The sequence below is a fragment of the Brettanomyces bruxellensis genome, chromosome 9 (genome assembly GCF_011074885.1).
Source record: "Brettanomyces bruxellensis chromosome 9, complete sequence".
NCBI lineage: Eukaryota > Fungi > Ascomycota > Pichiomycetes > Pichiales > Pichiaceae > Brettanomyces > Brettanomyces bruxellensis.
This window is the reverse complement of record NC_054690.1, coordinates 1,744,297-1,761,750: the sequence shown is the minus strand read 5'-3', so window position 1 is coordinate 1,761,750 and position 17,454 is coordinate 1,744,297. Positions and strand designations below refer to the sequence as shown.

The following is a 17,454-nucleotide window of genomic DNA, read 5'->3' as shown; positions in this document are numbered from 1 at the left end:
ACGTCAAGTTTCGAGTTTAGAGAAAGGCAACAAACGGCGATTCAGCTTTTTTTCACGACCCACAAAGCAGTATAGTTTCCACACGCGCAGGCAGGAGGAACATAAGAGCATCGCATCAGTCGTTTTTTTTAGGGGGCGGATTTACAGTAAATCCAACATTCCGTGGATTGCTAGATTGTGGTCTTAAGTACTTATAGATACAACCTGCTTTCAGAACAAAAGACACACAAGCTGAGCAGCACAACAAGGAGATATACACGGGTTGCGTTTGAGACCCAGTTCCGCGTACACGTGTGCGATTTCAGCATTCCGGAAGTCGGAAGTTGGCAAGTTTGGATTTATCAACAACAAGCAAAAAAGCAGTAAAGAGCACCAGAAATGTCGCCACCAGCACTTGTGAAGAGGACAGACAAGGACTGCTCAAAGAAAGACAACAAGGACTCACAGCTTTGTGCAACTGGAGAGTCCACATCGGCCTGGGAGGTCTGCTTGGCAGTCATTTTGCCAGTATTCTTCATTGGCGTCATCTTGGGCTACTTTGTCTGGCGTGCGTACAAGAAAAACAAGAAAGAGGCCTTGGAGGATGACGACCCAGACTTTAACGGGGATAACATCGTTCTCCCGGACATCATAGAGGATAAAGACAGCGATCAGGGCCGGTATCGGACGCCAGGTGCGAATCCGTTTAAATATGCGAATTCTTCGTCTGTCCAGCTTCCACAAAAGGCCGCCACGAACCCGTTTGGTGATTCCAAGGCTTACGAGGCAGGACATGACATGAACCAGAAGGTTCCACCGTCCTACATGTACAATCACGCGGAAAATATGTCGCAGACGAGTTTTCCACGCACACTGCACAACCACGACCCAGTCGAGTCGATAGTGCTTCCGTATGCGGAAGAAACCGTCTCAAAGCGGTCGCTTGAGGAGCTCTCGCGGCAGCTCGGGGGCGATTACGGTGGGTACAGAGTGCCGGAGCGGAAATTGGAGAGTGAGAGTGCGTCTGTGATGCAGTCGATTGCATCCAGGTCAAACGTGTCTGGAAACTCGGGAAAGTCGGCAGATTTGGGTGCTGATAGTTTGAATGTGGGTTTAGCCATGCGGGGCGAGACAGGAAGAGGCAATCGAGGGGAGATGGAGGGGCGTAGAAGTGAAGGAGATGGAAAAGATGGAGGGAAAGAGAGTGGAGAAGATGGAAATGCAGGGGATACAGATGAAGGAAATGAAGAAGATAGAATTGATGCAAATACAAAAGATAGAGAAGATAGAATTGATGGAAATGTAGGAAATAGAGAAGATGGAAATAAAGAAAACACCTCACATTCAAAAACCACATCCAGTGCACAAAGAACAACATACAGCATCTCAATTCCAGCCAGAGCCACCGCCAGAGGTCTCGGAAACGTCGCCCCAGCCTTGGAGTCGGCCGAGCAGGACCCCGGTAGCCGGAACAAACCCCCGGCAGCCTACGGGGACCCCCGGCAGGCACACAGTACGGCCCGGACGATGTTGATGGCGGGGTAACGTGCAAAAATCGCAGTCTTCGGCCCAAGAGGGCCCCGATTCGGCACATTTCGGCTACCCCGACGGCACTGTCGCCCCCACAGCAGATACTTACACTTCATCAAGTGGAGAATACTCTCCTGACAAGTACCACAGCTCAGATATAGGTAGCAGTGACGTGGACCGCACAAATACCATGCAGTCAATGTCACAGATGACGTATCAAACACCAAATGAGTCGGTGGAGTCGTCTCCCGACGTTCCGGACGCGGGAAAGCGGGTGCCTTACGTAAGCGTTGAGCAGGAAGGCTACACAAACTGCGAGGAGTCGAGGGAGACCGGCGGGGAGCACGCTGGCGAGGACACCTTTACACCGGAAACTCGCACCTCTGCACCAGAAGACAACACCCTTGCACCGGCTGGCAAGACGGCGAGGGTTCGGAGCCAGATTGGCCGAAAGCAGTTGATTGGAGGCAAGGAAACGGAGTCGGAGGCCGGCAAGAATGCCGAGAATGCCGAGGAAGAGGAACAGATCGACCGGATGAAGTCTGTGTACAAAGTTTACTTTTCACGTGACAGTTCGATTATGTCGCGGAATTCGAGAAGTGAGTATAAGTTCGATGCGACAGGCGCGGATGTTCCGCCATTGCCGGAGATAGCGTTTCCGAATAAGGAAGGCGAGGAGAGTGACGGGGAGTATGTGAATTTGGATTCCAAGAGGAACGTTAAGGGGGACATTAATGAAGGCATTAATGGGGAAACAGAAGGTGAGAAATATGGGAAGGACGATCAGAAGTATCAGAAGTATGATCAGCAGTCTGTTGGTAAGTATGATCAGCAATATGATGATAAATATGATCAGCAATCTGATGATAAATCCAATCAAAACCTTTCCACTATCGATGAAACTACCAGCAATCCTCCCCAAAGACCAGCTCTCACCGTTGACACAAACCCAGAAAACAGAATGAGCACTGCAAGCTACAGCTCATCGGTTTATGTCCCGGCCACAACCCCAAACCCAAACGAGGGGTACTATCCACATCAGCAAATGCAGTACATGATGGAACAGCAGCGGCAGGAGCAGAAGATGCAGGTGAAGATGATGCAGCAGCAACAGCAGCAGCAACAGCAACAACAGCAACAACAGCAACAGATGATGATGACGCAGGGATACGCATATGCACCGCAGCAGCAAATGCAGCAGCAAATGCAGCAGCAGCAAATGCAGGCACCAAGAATCCCACAGAAGAAACTCGAGAAGCTTCCGTCACCACACCAGTTCTCCAACAGAAATTCTACCCTCGAGACTTTCATCGAGTTCAACGACAAGCAGAAACTTCCCCAAAAAGGTGTCATAGCATCCCCACACATAAATCCTAACCTGTCGCAGATGCCATGGAGCCAAACGCCGTCAAACCCATCCCCACACCAGATTGACGAGTCGATGTTGATCCACAGTCCAGTCGAGATTACCGGAAAGAAGCGTTACATGCCTCCTGGAAGCTTCGAGAACCAGATTCGCAAGGCTTCGCCCAACATGAACCGTTCTGCTTCCCAGTTTTCTCCCCAGATGGATGATTTCCAGCCTGGCCCAGCATCCGGATTCCGTCCGCAGGCGGGTAATGTTGGAATATGAGCAAACTGATGCTTCTTAAAGGCAAGCAACGGTGTTATCTGTGCTGCCGGTTTGTTGATCTCTGCATTCTTATTATTGTCATCGAATTGTTTTCGTTTTTGTTTTTGTTTTTGTTTTTGCTTCACTTCCGTCATTCGTTTTATTTCTTTCGTTATATTTGTTTAGCTTTCTTTTCTTTGGTACGCTCACCGGCCCGATTCTGTTTATCTTTTTGTTCGAGCTTGACGTTATCTTTTGTATTATAAGAAATTACAGATGCTCACCTGTTAGTTTTCTGGGTAGTATGTACTACATGATTTCCTAACCACATTGCATTGACCGTGAGAAAGATTGTGTGTTGGTTTATGCAAATAAGTACAAGTTGGGAGATGTGTGAATATGTTAGAGAAGACATAGAATGAATAGAGTAAGTAGAATAAAGTAGAATGCATAGAGTAAGTAGAATAGAGTAGAATATATAGAGTAAGTAGAATAGATAGAATGCCCAGAATAACTAGACCACCTAGAATTACTCATAGAGTAAGTAGAATGCATACATAAAGAATACATAGAGAATGCCTGGAATGACTAGATTACCTAAAATAAGTAGAATATCTACAGGAAAATACCTACACAGAAAATACATAGAAAATACTCAGAATACTTAGGATACTTGGAATACATAGAATACGTAGAATACTTGGAATACATAGAATACTTAAAATACTTAGAATAGACATATCTAGAATAATTAAAATAATTAAAGGTAAATACCTACATAGAAAAGACTTAGAATACCTGGAATAAGTAGAATAAGTAGAATAAGTAGAATAAGTAATACCTAGAATATCTACAATATCTACAATAATTAAAGGAAAATTCCTAGAATACCTGGAATCTAAAGAAACTACTCTTACATAGATAATAGCCACTTCTTCTCTGCTGCTGCCAGCTTCCCGCATTCGGGCACTATTTGGCAACCCCATTTCACGCTTTACCAAACTTTTTCGCGGCTTTATTTAGCATCCTCGCGGCTCCACCTAGCGTCCACGTACTTTTTCTTCATTTTCCAATTGCTCATTTTCTTTCATTTCCATGCCTCCCCACTCATTATACACACGACGACAGATTATTCTAGAACAACACGCATCAACATCTGTCAAATACCCAGCCCGGCTCAAGTTCGCCTAGTAGAAATTGGCAGACGTCGAAATTCCACTCTAAACCACCAATCACATCCTGGAGTCGAGAATCTAGGTTTCGGTACCTGCAAAGATAACACACAATGGCGCCACAAATGAAAGGCCTCATCCAGTTCATCACGGAGATCCGGAACTCGAAGGAGGAGGACGCGGAGAAAAGGATCATCCAGCGGGAAATCGTCCATATACAGAAGCAATTCCAGCAGTTGAACCTCTCCGGCTACCACAAGAAAAAATACATATGCAAACTTCTCTACGTGTACTTGATGGGCTACCGGCTGACGTTCGGGTTCGACCAGGCGGTCGAGTTGACGCGTTCCGACGCGTTCAGCGAAAAGGCAATCGGCTACTTGGCGATAAACTTCTACATTGGCCAGGTGTCGGAGTCGCAGTGGGACCTCGTCGAGCGGTCGATCGACGCAGACCTCGCGTCGCCCCGCGTCGACGCCATGTGTCTGGCCTTGCAGGCACTCTGTGACCTGTGCTGCCGGCGGCCGGAGATCGCCGAGCGGTACGAGCACCGCGTCTACAGTGCGATGTGCTCGCCAGAGTTCGGCATCGCGGTCAAAAAGAAGGCTGTGCTCGTGATGAACCGGCTGGTGCAAGTAGACGGTGAAATTGTGGCGAGGCACCCGGAGATTGTGACGCATGCGATCCCGCTGGTAACGTCGGAGGACCCGGGCATGTGCTTGGCAACGGTTCCGCTCCTCGAGACAATCACGAAGCTCGATCACGAGGCCACGCAGTCGTGCACGACGCTAATAATCGACAAGTTGCACCAGATAGTCGTCCAGAGGGTTTGTCCACGTGACTGCTACTTCCACGAAGTTCCGTGCCCCTGGACCGTTGTGAAGATGTTGCATTTGCTTGAGATTCTGATCCCGGACACGAGTTCGGCGGCAAAAATCGAGCCGGCAGACCGTGAAAGGCTTCAAGAGGTGCTTAAGATTGCCACAACCTCGTCTCTGCGGACTTCCGGCGGCCCCGGGTCCTCGTCCGAGTGCCGGAAGGTGTCAGGTGCAATTCTGTTTGGAGCATTATCGCTCGGTGCGCACATCACACCTCACACCTCGCCGTCAAGCTCGATTCTGGACACGGATACGTTGTGCACGCTTCTGCGGTCCACGGATGTGAACACCAGGTACCTCGCGGTGGGTGCACTGATGCAGATTGCGGCAAGGGGCGACAGCGAGAGCGTGGGTGCGATCTCGCGGCATTTCGACCTGATTTTCACACTTCTGCGAGACAGAGACGTGTCCATCCGAAGGAGGGCCTTGGATTTGGTTTACATGGCTGCAAACAGCACGAACATTGAGCACGTGTGCACGCAGCTGCTCGAGTACTTGGCGATTGCGGAATTTTCCATCAAGTCCGAGGTAGCCGTGAAAGTGGCACTCTTGGCCGAAAAATACGCAACCGACGCTTCCTGGTTTGTCGTGACCATCCTTCGGCTTCTTGCCCTTGCCGGCAACTTCGTCGACGAGGACGTTTGGCACCGCATGGCCCAGATAGTCGTCAATAACCGTTCCATTCAGCCGACCGCGTGCCGGGCCGTTGTCCGTTGCCTGAAAGCCGACAAGTACCCGCAGCCGATGCTCAAGCTTGCTGCCTTTGTGCTCAGCGAGTTCGGCGACCAGATCCAGGCCAAAACCCCGATCCCGGAGCAGTTCCAGCTTCTCTCTGCAAGGTACTCGCAGTCCTCGGTGGCCACGCGGGCAGTTCTCCTCTCTGCCTTTTTCAAGATGTACTTCAAGTGCGAAAAAGTGCGGCCTGCCGTTGCCAGGATCCTCCAGCGCGAGACCAACGTGTTCAACTCCGAGATCCAGCAGAGGGCCCTCGAGTATTCGGCATTGATCCGGCTCGACCACACTTATTACCTCGACCACATTGTGGTTGCCATGCCCCCCTTTGCAGCCAAAGTCTCGCCCCTGCTCCGCAGACTCGGCACTGTCAGCACCCTCCAGCAAAGCTTCAAGGTGCCTGTGCCAAAGGAAGCCGAAATTCAGCATTTGAACACACCAAATGAAGCCCAAAATGCAGACAAATCCTTAAAAAACTCGTTGCACCAGCTCCCAAACGGCAGCAGCCGCTCCTTGCTCCTCACTTCCGAGGCCAAGCTCATTTCCACATCGCTCACGGGCTCATCCTCGTCCTCATCACACTCAAGAACGCCCATGAAGACACCCCCGGTGCCCCCAACGTCGAGAAGGCCGACGAAATCCCGAATAGAGCCCGCAGATTCTCGTGAAACGAATATTTCCGCCACCTCCAGACACAAGCACCCCGTCTTGTCACCAAACTGGAGAGACGGGTACTACAGGCTGTGCCGGTTCGACCAGGGCATCTTCTTCGAGAATGCACTGATCAGAATCGTCTACCGGCTGAAAAGAACAAAGTACGCTTTGCATTTGAGCATCACCTACTCCAACAAGTCGCCGTCGGCCATCTCCGGCCTCCTGTGCAAGTTCTCTGTTCCGGAAACGGTCAAGGATGCCGGCCTTTACACACTGTCGGTGATCCAAAATCCACAAAGCACAATTTCCCAAGGTGCGAAGACCACGCAGTTTGTCGACATATTGGTTCGAATGCCGTACACAGACTCCGACTTGCCTACTCTGGGCATCAACTTCATGAGCGGCGGGTTGATCAGCTTGAAGTTGAAGCTGCCTGTTCCCTTATTCAAGACTTTGTGTCCCGGTGCTCCCCTCTCCAGTGACATTTTCCAAATGAGATGGTCTCAGATAGGCCAGGTGCTGAAGGATGACGGTTCTGCCGACAAAACGGTCCACTTGCAGCATCCGACGGATGTCCAGGCGATCCGCCGGCTCACCCGCTTACTGGGACTCAACAATTTGGCCCAGGTGGCTTCTACTCCTTTCACAATTGCAAGTGCAGGGATTCTAAATATGCACACGGCAAATTCCGGCTGCCTAATGCGGATAGATTTGGACGCTGAAACCAATACGCTTTTGCACGTGACCATTCGGTGCACGAAGCCGGGGATTGCCGCAATATTATTGGCCAGTTTTTGCGACTTGTTTTCGAACGAGCTCTGACTAGGCACTACGCACACATTTGTAAATATCGATAAGGTAAATTTAGCCATGTTGGAGATTCCGTATTAGGTAACTGGTAGCTATTTTTCACAACACCAAATTTTTATTTTTTAATTTTTTTTAATTTTTTTTTCATCGAGTCACCGATTGCATAGTAAGGAAGGCTCTCGAATTTTTTATCATGAAAAAAAGTACCCGACACAATTGGATTTGATAAGGCCGAGGACGATCGGCTTTGACAGTTAGCAGCCAATACACCACTTTACAAATTCCCACTTACATCCTCCAATCAAACATATAGCGGTATATGTATCCACGTTGCTTGCAAACATACAGGAAGGTTCTAGAACTAGCCGGCAAAAGAGTCCAGATCCAACAGAGAAGATTTAAGCAATACATTCCAAACATGAGTCTTGAGTACACAAAAGAAAGAGCCGAGGAACTTGTGCAAAAAGCAAACACAGTTAAGGCAACAGTCGAAAAGCTTGGAGGCGGGAAAGCCCGTTTGGTTTGCGTGTCGAAGTTGAAGCCAGCAAGTGACATTCAGGCTTTGTATGATGCCGGATACAGGCATTTCGGTGAGAATTACGTCCAGGAGTTGACGGAAAAGGCCAAAACATTGCCCAAGGACATCAACTGGCACTTCATTGGTGGATTGCAAACAAACAAAACCAAGGATTTGGCCAAGCACATCGACAATTTGTATGCTGTGGAGACCATAGATACGGAAAAAAAGGCCAGAAAGTTGAATTCCACCCGAATCAACGTGGACAAGCCGAAGATCAACGTTTTCATTCAAGTCAACACTTCGGAGGAGGAGCAGAAGTCTGGAATTGCACCTGAAGAAACCGAAAACTTGGCAAAATTCATCATTGACGAATGTCCACGGTTGCATCTTGAAGGATTGATGACCATTGGCTCATTGAGTGAGTCCAAGTCCAAAGGTCTGAATCATGACTTTGAGAAACTCCAGCAATTGCGTGAGAAAGTGCAATCGGACTTGAATATAAAGTTAGAGTTGAGTATGGGAATGAGTAGCGACTATGAAGAGGCAATAAAGCAAGGCTCTACTGAAGTTAGAGTTGGATCCACCATCTTTGGCGCACGTCCACCCCGCAATGGTCATTAATGAAAGGGTCGATTAATATAAGATGCTTTTGATGAGATTTAGGCAATGTACGGAATTAGAGCATATATTCTAGTTCGAATGCCTGTAGTTATGACACCAGTAAATTTAAATATGTGATTTGGGGTGATTTCGTGTGATTTCTTTCGTAAGATTTCTCTCGTAAGATTTCTCTCGTGTGATTGTGATTGCTTGCACAGTTAGTGAGGGTGTATGATCTATGGCCCTTTATCCGGCATTCCCTGGGTTACAATAATAATGCTGGAAAACAAAAAAGATGGGAGAAAAAAGTTGGAGAAAGCTGTAAAAAAAGAGATTGTTGAAAAAAGAAATATTTGAAAAAGAAGCGCGGGACCATTTTTTTGACACCTGAATGAACATTACGTGAACATCAAACGAACATCGAACAAACCTCCAACGCAAATAAAAGCAGAGCATAGTCAAAAAGCTCACCAGAAATCCCACATCATGCCACGCAAGGACAGAAAGAAACCATCTGGAATGGTTATCGCCAACCGTGGAAAGAAGTCACGTAGGAAAAAGTTGGTGTATCAAGATGAACCTTCCTTTGAGAAGCAGAATGGTGAAAAAGACGATGAGCAGGAAAAGGATGAGGATGCCAACGAAGGTAATTTGGGAGGCATCGTATCGTACTATATGGATATTCTAGCAGATTCGATGACCATTCCGAAGGTGATCCAGCTTTTGGGCGTCTTCTTTCTTGGAAACTTGATCTTTGTCCTTTTCAATCAACAAGCAGCGCTTGTTTCAGAGGACGAGAAGGAGACAAACGATCCATGGTGGCCAGTTGTGGTTGGTGGAATGGCCTTGGGTGCCAACCTCTTGCAGCTTTTGGTCGTCTGCTATAATTCGTACAAAAACTACACGGCAAAGTCCGAAAAGCTCGAAAAGGAGGGAAAAGCAGGTGAGATAAAGACACTCGAAAAACCACAACTCCCGGAATTCGAGTACATATACGCCGTTTTCGTCCCTCTTGCTGTCACACTACTAATTGCACCTTCCAAGTTGCCCGTTGTTGCTTCCTGCATAGCCCAGGTTCCATACTTGAAGCTTCCAGTTCGTGTAGCTGTCAGTTATGTCACCGTTTATCAGCTTGGAACAGGAGGTGGTGACTGTACAGGAACCCAGATTGTTTTGGCACCAATTGTTTTGGCTGCCACGTATCTCATATTGGACAAGTTTGTCGCTTCCTCCATTTCACTCACTGAGAAAATGCTTCTGTCGCATCTCTCGGTTGCATTGCTTCTTTTGGTCGATGATTCCGCAGATATTACACTTGTCATCTTCAGAGCACTTTCTATTTCGTTTGGCGAGGCTCTTTTCTTGGCTCTCTGCCTCAAAGACCTCTACAAAGCACAAAAGCCGGGCTCGATTCGCTCAAAAGCCCTTTTATTCGTCATATATGCCGTTTTTCTCGGAAACGGTATCATCATGTCTTCAAAATTCCTCTATCCGGCACTCCGAAGGCAGCCTTGGGCATGGCTCTCCTCTTTTATCGCCGAGAGCGAGACCAGAAGCTTCATCTTTAAAGTCTGGCTCGCATCCTCCCTAACAATCACACCTGCAGTGCTCACTTTCGGCAATAAGTTTGCGTTTGGCATGCGGAGAAAGATCTGGCACTTTGCAATTTTCCTTGCCCTATCACTCCCCATTGTTCTCGACCCACAGCTCTGCTCAATGGCTTTGGTCGGCTTATTTGGCATTTTCTCGCTTATCGAGATCGTTAGGGCCAATAGCATTCCTCCATTTGGCTCCTGGATCCGCTCCTTGCTTCTCCCATTCGAGGACAACAAGGACAAAAGGGGCACGTACGTTTTTTCGTACGTCTATCTTGTTTTGGGTGTTGCCCTTCCTCTTTGGTTCAACAACTGCGAAAACAGAGGCTCATCTTTGATTGGCTTGGTTTGTCTTGGCTTGGGCGACTCTCTTGCCTCTTTGTTGGGTAAAGCGATTGGTGTTTTGTACTGGCCCGAGGGTTCGAAAACGATCGAGGGCTCTTTTGTGTTCTGCCTCTCCACAGTTGCTGGTTTGTGCTTTTATCAAAAATACGAGGAGGACGACTTCAACATATATGCAATTCTCACAACATCGATTGTTACTGCCGTGTTCGAGGGTAATATGTCTATCAATGACAATATCCTAGTTCCTGTTTTGGGATGGCTGTGTATGGAGGCCTCTGAAAGGATGAGATATTGAGCAGATTTGTATAAATAGATAAATGAATAAGTGTTTGACCTAATCCTTTTTTTTCCCCTGTGTAGCGAATTCGGGTGAAGTATTTTTTTTTTTTTGGAGGGAGAAAGCTCGCGTTTTATATAGCGTACGAAATAGGCACCAAAAGGCAGCTAGCTAATTTACCAAAAACGGGATACACTTATCATAAAGCATTCATCCCCTTGTTGTCCCTTTTATCGCACATTTTGCGTTTCACGAGTGATCTGTTTTTGTGAGGGAGGCCAATCAGATGAAAGCAGCGCTTCAAACTAAATGATATGGACAATTTGCATCAGTATGTTAGAATAGACAACCTTTCAGACGTAAGTAATGTTTGCCTTTATATGCCACTTTTAACTGCTTTTAATGTACTAACACACAATAAATATCGCTTTAGTTACTTGATTATCCATCCAGGGACTTCTTCCTTCCAGAATTGGATCCATACCAAGGTTTAGAACTTGTTACTAAAGATGATGAGGCTCATGGACCAAGATATATTCAAATGGATGTGTTTAACACAAAGGATTGGCTTTCGTTTTTGGAAAAGATTATCTTTAAAGAATCACAACAGGACAAGAATACGGGAGGATTGGTTTTATTAATTGATTGTGCCTTTCAGCTCGGTTCTGTATCGATCCCAAATAGCTTTTTAAACAGTGTATACTCCAAGTTAACTCCGAAGTCAGGCTTAAATCAGCAACAGCCTTTATCATCCGAACAAGTTTCGCAGTTTTTTAGCAGAAGACTTGTTTTATGGAACGATGTGACCAGTCTAGACCAGTTGAACAACAAACTTGGTGCCATTTCAAACTCCTTGAGCTTCGAGTACATGGATAGAAGTCTTGATTACGTTATCATATCCAATGTGTCTGTTTTCTACTGGCAAATGCGGGATTCGGGGGATTTTCGTGATCTTGTTAGGTTTCATAGCATTTGTAAGGGCCTCAGTCATGACTACGAATGTATGACCATATCTTCTATGTCATATATAGCAAGATAGGGGTTGCTTAGTACAAAACTTGACGTTGGAAAAATAAAGTGTGTAGATCGGGTCTTCAAGGCTGTGCAGCGTGGAGGGAGGATGTGGGAGAGCAAAAAAAAAAAAAGTGTATGTATGGTAACGCATGGAATTCTGATGAAAAAAAAAAAAAAAAAAAAAACTTTTTTTTTATTTCACTCTCTTTGAATTTTGCTAAAATTTTTTAGGGTGATCCTGGTGATGGAGTGTTTTTTTTTCCCATACAGGTGGACATACAGAAAGAGCAATTAAAGCAGTATTTCACGACACGGATCGGCGGATAGAAAACAGTATAAGAATCGATAAGAAACAACGATGAGTGCCGAAGAAACCAAAAAAACAGAAGATAAAGAAGCGGTGAAATCCAAGATTTTGAATCAGGTGGAATTCTACTTCTCGGATTCGAACTTGTTGAATGACAGATTCCTTTTCACAACACAGCAGGCAAACGATGGATGGGTGCCAATATCGATTCTTTCGCAGTTCCAGAGAATGAAGAAATACAGACCAATAGAGTTGATTGTGGAAGCATTACGTAGCTCTGAGGATGTTCTCGAAGTTTCCAAGGATGGAGAGATGGTCCGGAGAAAAGTCCCACTTCCAACAGATCAAAACCAGGTGCAGCTTGGAATTGCAAAGAGATCGGTTGTTGCCGAACCATTTCCAAAAGATTCAAAGCTAGATGATCTACTTGAGTTTTTCAGAGGCATTGCACCAATAAACCAGGTGAGAATGAAGAGGAAGCACAAGCAGTTCACGGGCTCGGTTATAGTTGAATTTAAGAAGGAGGAGGATGCAAAGAAGGTTCTAGAGGCCGACCCGAAGCCGAAATACCAGGAGGCAGAGCTTAAAATTGTTAGTAAGGCTGCATATGATGAGTCCAAGGCTCAAAGCTTTGGAAAGAGAAGAGGTGGAAGAGGAAGAAGAGCTTCAAAGGCTGCAGAGGACAGAAAGAGAGAGAAATCTCCAGAAAGAAAGGATGCTGGTTACAGGAAGAGAGATGAAGAGAAGGAGGAGAAGAAGGAAGAGAGTGAGGAGAAGAAGGAAAAGAGTGAGGAGAAGAGTGAGGAAAAGAAGGAGGAAAAAGAAGACAAGCAGTAATAAAATCCAGGACATGTGTGTACAGTTATATATTACCTTTTCGCCTGTTTGCACTTCCTTGAAGTATGCTATCGTCATTTTAATATAGTGAATTCCATCCGGATCAGCCAGCCTTGAGTGTAGATGAAAAAAGGAGGAGTGAGAAAAATAGAGACTGAAAAAAAAAATAAAATATGCCGTCGGTTTGTCTGTACGCGTCTTCTCTTTTTTTTTTTTTTTTTTTTTTTTTCAGCCCAACGCGTTCGTATCTGATATGCAGTTCAGTAAATAGTGTTTGCAATTTGATGATTTATCCAAAGTAAATCAATATCGTTTGTCGGCAGAATCTCACCATAGAATCAAGAAGCATGACGACAATTGATACTCAGATTGTGGAGAAGTTCGGGCAGAAAGCTAACCAGCCTGAGATAATCAAGAAATGCTCAGAGTTGATAGATCTGTTTGGTCTGACAGCAGAAGAGTTGTTTTTGAAGTGGGAAACATTTGTGGTGACAACCTCGATAGCCGGAAAAGACATTCCGCTCAGTTTAGAAAACTTGGAAAAGCTACAATCGTACATTCAAAAACGCATTGTGCGAGATAATCAGAAAACCCCAGCAAGCAACCACATTAAGCAGCCAATCATTAGAGGTACACCTGATATCAGCATGAGCAGTATGGTGATGCCGTCAACGCCACTCTCACTTTCGCACAAGCGCAGAAAACTCGGTACCCCGCAGTTGCGGTCGGACGGATCGGATTCGTCGTTTTTCACGGCAAGAAGTTCTTCATCACCTGTTCCAAGCTCTGATTACGAAAGTACGCCGTCTGGAGTTGGAGGAGTTGGAAATACGAAGCAAAGCGGGTCGATTCTAGAGACGTTGAACCCGGAAGTGATCAGCGAGTCCAAGTTGGCAGCCAGCGAGGAGAAAGAAGGCGGAAAACTACGGCTTATTGCAAACTTTGACCCGGCAAAGTACAAATTCCGGACCATGAACCAGAAATTGTTGGAAGTGGCCGATTACCTCGATGACCAGGTTGACAGAGCGGCCCAGATCGTGCTCAAGCACTACAAGTTCGACCAGGCAGAGTTCGGCAACCCCAACATTCAGTCTCAGGCAGAAATTCTTGCTGTTGGCAGAATAGTGCCGGATTCTCCGTTGACTGAATACGACGCCGATTTGAACTCAGACTCCCTGTTTCTTGAGGCGTCACGTTCCGGCGGTATCGGAGAGCGGGTCCGGCTTGATCTGGCGGCTCTGGACGAGTATTCGTTGTTTCCAGGGCAGATTGTGTGCTTTCGGGGCCTAAATCCAACAGGCACTGTATTCAAAGTGACCAAGCAGTACAATATTCCGTATCTCGGGGCTCCTGTGATGAGCATCGATGACCAGAAGAGCTACAGAGACCAGCTGGGAGGCGAGGATGCATTGATGAAGGTTGCAGTCACGGCTGGACCATACACATCGAGCAAAGAGCTGAATTTCGACCTGCTCTCGAAGTTTGTTGATCGTATGAACAACCAGGTGAAACCAAACACCATCATCATGTTTGGCCCCTTTTTGGATGTGAACCACAAGCAAATACAGGAGGGAACCCTTGAGTTTCCCGAAATTGACCCCCAACCCAAGACTCTTGACGAGGTGTTCAAATTTGTCGTTGCACCCATACTTAGGCGTCTTACATGCAGCCAGGTGCTACTAATACCGTCTACAAAAGACGCGATATCGGACCATGCCGCATACCCGCAAAGAATGCTTGAGAGGAAGCGGTTGGGACTCGGTAAGGCCTTCAAATGCTTTCCTAATCCGGCCACCTTCTCGTTGAACGAGGTTTTGGTTGGCTGCTCCAACAATGATGCTTTCAGGGATCTCAAAGATGTCAACAAGGGTGAATTTCTTCAGCAGTCGAGGTTCAACAGAATTGCCGAGCACATTCTCGAGCAAAGAAGATACTATCCCTCGTTTCCGGGTGGTATCAAATGCAAAAGAATGCGACTCTTAGCACCGGACTCCAGTGATCGATACGTTTCAGGTGCAGATCTTCATGTTTCGTACATGGGGCTTGCCGAATTTCCCGATTCGCTACCTGATGTGCTTCTCCTTCCGTCCGAATTGAAGCATTTTGCCAAGGTGGTGAAAAATGTGCTTGTGGTGAATCCGGGAAACTTCGTGAAACTCAACCACAACGGCTCGTACGCACTAATCAGCATCAAGGCGCCTGCTGAGGCTGATTTGCATAAAGTGAGCGACGATGCTTTTCTCAACAACATATGGAAAAGAGCAAGAGTTGACATTTTCAGAGTCTAGGGCCGTGTGATGCCTGGCAATGCCGAAAACAGATACGAGTAACTGTGTACAGGTACGGGCTGGAAAAAAGGCAATTCATAAATCAGGCTAAATATCAAAGTAAATACAAAATAGTGAAAGAAGAGTATAAAGAGTGTAGTAACAGCACACCGGCTGAATGTTTAAAATTGGGTCTCACTCGGCTTTCTTCCCCTTCTTTTCCGCCGGAACAACCTTCCTGGTAGCGGCGGTTAAAGCCAAGGATTCGGTGATCAAGGACTGGACATCATTCAAAGATGCAGCTTTTCCAGATGGCTGGGAATTCTTCAAGATGTGGCAGATGACTTTTTCACGTTTTGCAGTCTCGGTACCCGGATCAGAGTAGTATTCATCGATCAAGGACTCACCAAAGTAGAGACCTGCCTGCATTAGCAGGCAAGAGATAAGAGCAGCCAAGAAAACGGCTGGCAAACTGGTCTTGACGGATGATTTGTCAACATAAGCACCAAGATCACCTCCATTGTACATTAAGGTGATGGCAACAGAGGTGAAAGAACCAATAATAAGAAGACTCTTCAAGAAAAGAGGCCAAGGATAAGAAGACTCGGCCCTGTCTGCATTTGGAGGTCTGACGAGTTTCATGATCTTGAAAAAATCGGCCTTCACCTGGATAAGCTCGATGGCAAGCGAGATAAGGACACTTGAGGACCAAGTAGGACCAAACATGATCATGAATCCAAACTGCAAGATGAACTGTCTATAGTCATCATTCACATCATAAGCTGGAAGTGCCAACTTGTGCCTGAGGCCCGCTAAAAGCTTTTTCTCCTCATCTGTGTCTTTCACAGGTGCAGATGCAGGTGCACCGAGTAATTTTCCAAGTGCAGGAACTGCAGCAAGCTTTCTGAGGATGAATGGCAAGCCAAACTCCATGAAAACACCAACGATCTGGTTTGTGAGGATGAAATAGGTGAACTGAGTCTTTAAACGAAGGCTGTTTACCGAGTAGTCCTTCGTTAAAACAGGTATGTGGGGAAGTTTGGCGTTCCTGTTGCTGAAATCAGCCACAAAACTATCAATTTTACCCAAGTACGAGTTCACCTTGTAGCCGCTTGGCAAATAAACAAACGACGTGATAAGCAAGGGAACGTAACTCGACAAGAAGTTGTACAAGAACATCTTGATAAGGTAGGACTTGGAGTGGGCAGCCTTGGTTGGATTGTTCTCGAACTTTAAGTAGTACGAGATGATGGTGGAGTAGAAGAAAGTGCAAACTGGGACAATCGAGCAGACCAAGATGGTTGGAACAAGCGACAAAACCATCTTTCCCGGGCCCTGGTAGATCTCATTCAAAAAGATCTCGATGAGGAAGCATGCAAACTGGTAGAAGACCAAGTTCAACGAGCTGCCAAGAGCAATTGGTGCAAAAAGCACCTTTCTGAGAAGAACTTTGTAAGGTGGGTCCTTCTTATCTGTTCTCGAGACATCCACATGACCCACGTTGACCACATTCCAGTCCTTTGCCCACTTCTTCTCGGATCCGTACCAGCACAAGTAGAAAGATGCTCCAATGATAAGATTCAAGGCTGTGAAAACTTTGGAGAGAGAACCATAGAAATATTGAGAAGCAAGACCAACGGCGGACAAAATCACAAGAAAAACGGAGTACTCCGAGACAACCTTGAAGTAGAAGGTGTACTTTGTGCCGAAGTTCTTCAAGAGGAACCCGGTCTGCTGCTTAAGAGAGGATGCATCGAAAAACTTGTATGCGGACTTTTTGAATATGTCCAAACCCTGAGACGTGGCCTTAACGGACGAAACTGGAACACATGAGCCAACGTATGACCACTTGCCCTCACCCACAGTAATCTCTGCTCCGCCTTCGGACTTTGGCGATGTCAATTTGGCATTAACAAGCCTCAATCTGTCGGCAGGCGTGATTTTGTCAAAAGAATCCAATTGCGACACGCCGTACAAAGAATCGACTTTCTGAGCCTTCTTGACCAACTGTTCGAACTCCGCATCCTCCACTTTGATGAATACAAGAAACGAATCGACGATGGAGTCCGGCCGAACCGCAATTTTGAACCGGTTCATATCCAATGTCTTCAATAAATACTGAATTCCAATCGAAGCTTCTGGCAATGCAGCTCCTGTTTTGGCATCCGCTGGAGAGTACACTTGAAGCACTAAATCGTATGTGGATAAGTCCTCATTTGGGGTGCTCAAGGCCTGCTTTGTTTTGTGCTTTATTGATGCTTCAACCATGTTGATGTTTATCTGAAGGCAGGGATGCTAATTGGAGATAAAAAAGCGTGAGCTGGC

General features: G+C 46.5%; 8 protein-coding genes across 8 annotated transcripts; 7 read left to right on the top strand and 1 right to left on the bottom strand.

Annotated features, from left to right (window-relative positions):
• Positions 1-378: 378 nt before the first annotated feature.
• On the top strand, positions 379-3,142 carry BRETT_002622 (uncharacterized protein; the record flags this gene model as incomplete). The annotated part of the gene is made up of 2 exons (XM_041281144.1): positions 379-1,492; positions 1,554-3,142. The coding sequence occupies 2 exons, from the start codon at positions 379-381 to the stop codon at positions 3,140-3,142; spliced, it is 2,703 nt and encodes a 900-aa protein (XP_041138935.1).
• Positions 3,143-4,406: 1,264 nt separating this feature from the next.
• Positions 4,407-7,379, top strand: BRETT_002621 (uncharacterized protein; the record flags this gene model as incomplete). The annotated part of the gene is made up of 1 exon (XM_041281143.1): positions 4,407-7,379. The coding sequence occupies one exon, from the start codon at positions 4,407-4,409 to the stop codon at positions 7,377-7,379; it is 2,973 nt and encodes a 990-aa protein (XP_041138934.1).
• A 406-nt stretch (positions 7,380-7,785) lies between these two features.
• On the top strand, positions 7,786-8,508 carry BRETT_002620 (uncharacterized protein; the record flags this gene model as incomplete). The annotated part of the gene is made up of 1 exon (XM_041281142.1): positions 7,786-8,508. One exon carries the CDS (start codon positions 7,786-7,788, stop codon positions 8,506-8,508), a length of 723 nt encoding a protein of 240 aa, XP_041138933.1.
• A 465-nt stretch (positions 8,509-8,973) lies between these two features.
• Positions 8,974-10,722, top strand: BRETT_002619 (uncharacterized protein; the record flags this gene model as incomplete). Its single annotated transcript, XM_041281141.1, has 1 exon — positions 8,974-10,722. One exon carries the CDS (start codon positions 8,974-8,976, stop codon positions 10,720-10,722), a length of 1,749 nt encoding a protein of 582 aa, XP_041138932.1.
• A 296-nt stretch (positions 10,723-11,018) lies between these two features.
• BRETT_002618 (uncharacterized protein) lies at positions 11,019-11,743 on the top strand (the record flags this gene model as incomplete). Its single annotated transcript, XM_041281140.1, has 2 exons — positions 11,019-11,063; positions 11,138-11,743. 2 exons carry the CDS (start codon positions 11,019-11,021, stop codon positions 11,741-11,743), a joined length of 651 nt encoding a protein of 216 aa, XP_041138931.1.
• A 333-nt stretch (positions 11,744-12,076) lies between these two features.
• BRETT_002617 (uncharacterized protein) lies at positions 12,077-12,862 on the top strand (the record flags this gene model as incomplete). The annotated part of the gene is made up of 1 exon (XM_041281139.1): positions 12,077-12,862. One exon carries the CDS (start codon positions 12,077-12,079, stop codon positions 12,860-12,862), a length of 786 nt encoding a protein of 261 aa, XP_041138930.1.
• Positions 12,863-13,209: 347 nt separating this feature from the next.
• On the top strand, positions 13,210-15,150 carry BRETT_002616 (uncharacterized protein; the record flags this gene model as incomplete). Its single annotated transcript, XM_041281138.1, has 1 exon — positions 13,210-15,150. The coding sequence occupies one exon, from the start codon at positions 13,210-13,212 to the stop codon at positions 15,148-15,150; it is 1,941 nt and encodes a 646-aa protein (XP_041138929.1).
• Positions 15,151-15,324: 174 nt separating this feature from the next.
• Positions 15,325-17,397, bottom strand: BRETT_002615 (uncharacterized protein; the record flags this gene model as incomplete). Its single annotated transcript, XM_041281137.1, has 1 exon — positions 15,325-17,397. One exon carries the CDS (start codon positions 17,395-17,397, stop codon positions 15,325-15,327), a length of 2,073 nt encoding a protein of 690 aa, XP_041138928.1.
• Between the last annotated feature and the right edge of the window lie 57 nt (positions 17,398-17,454).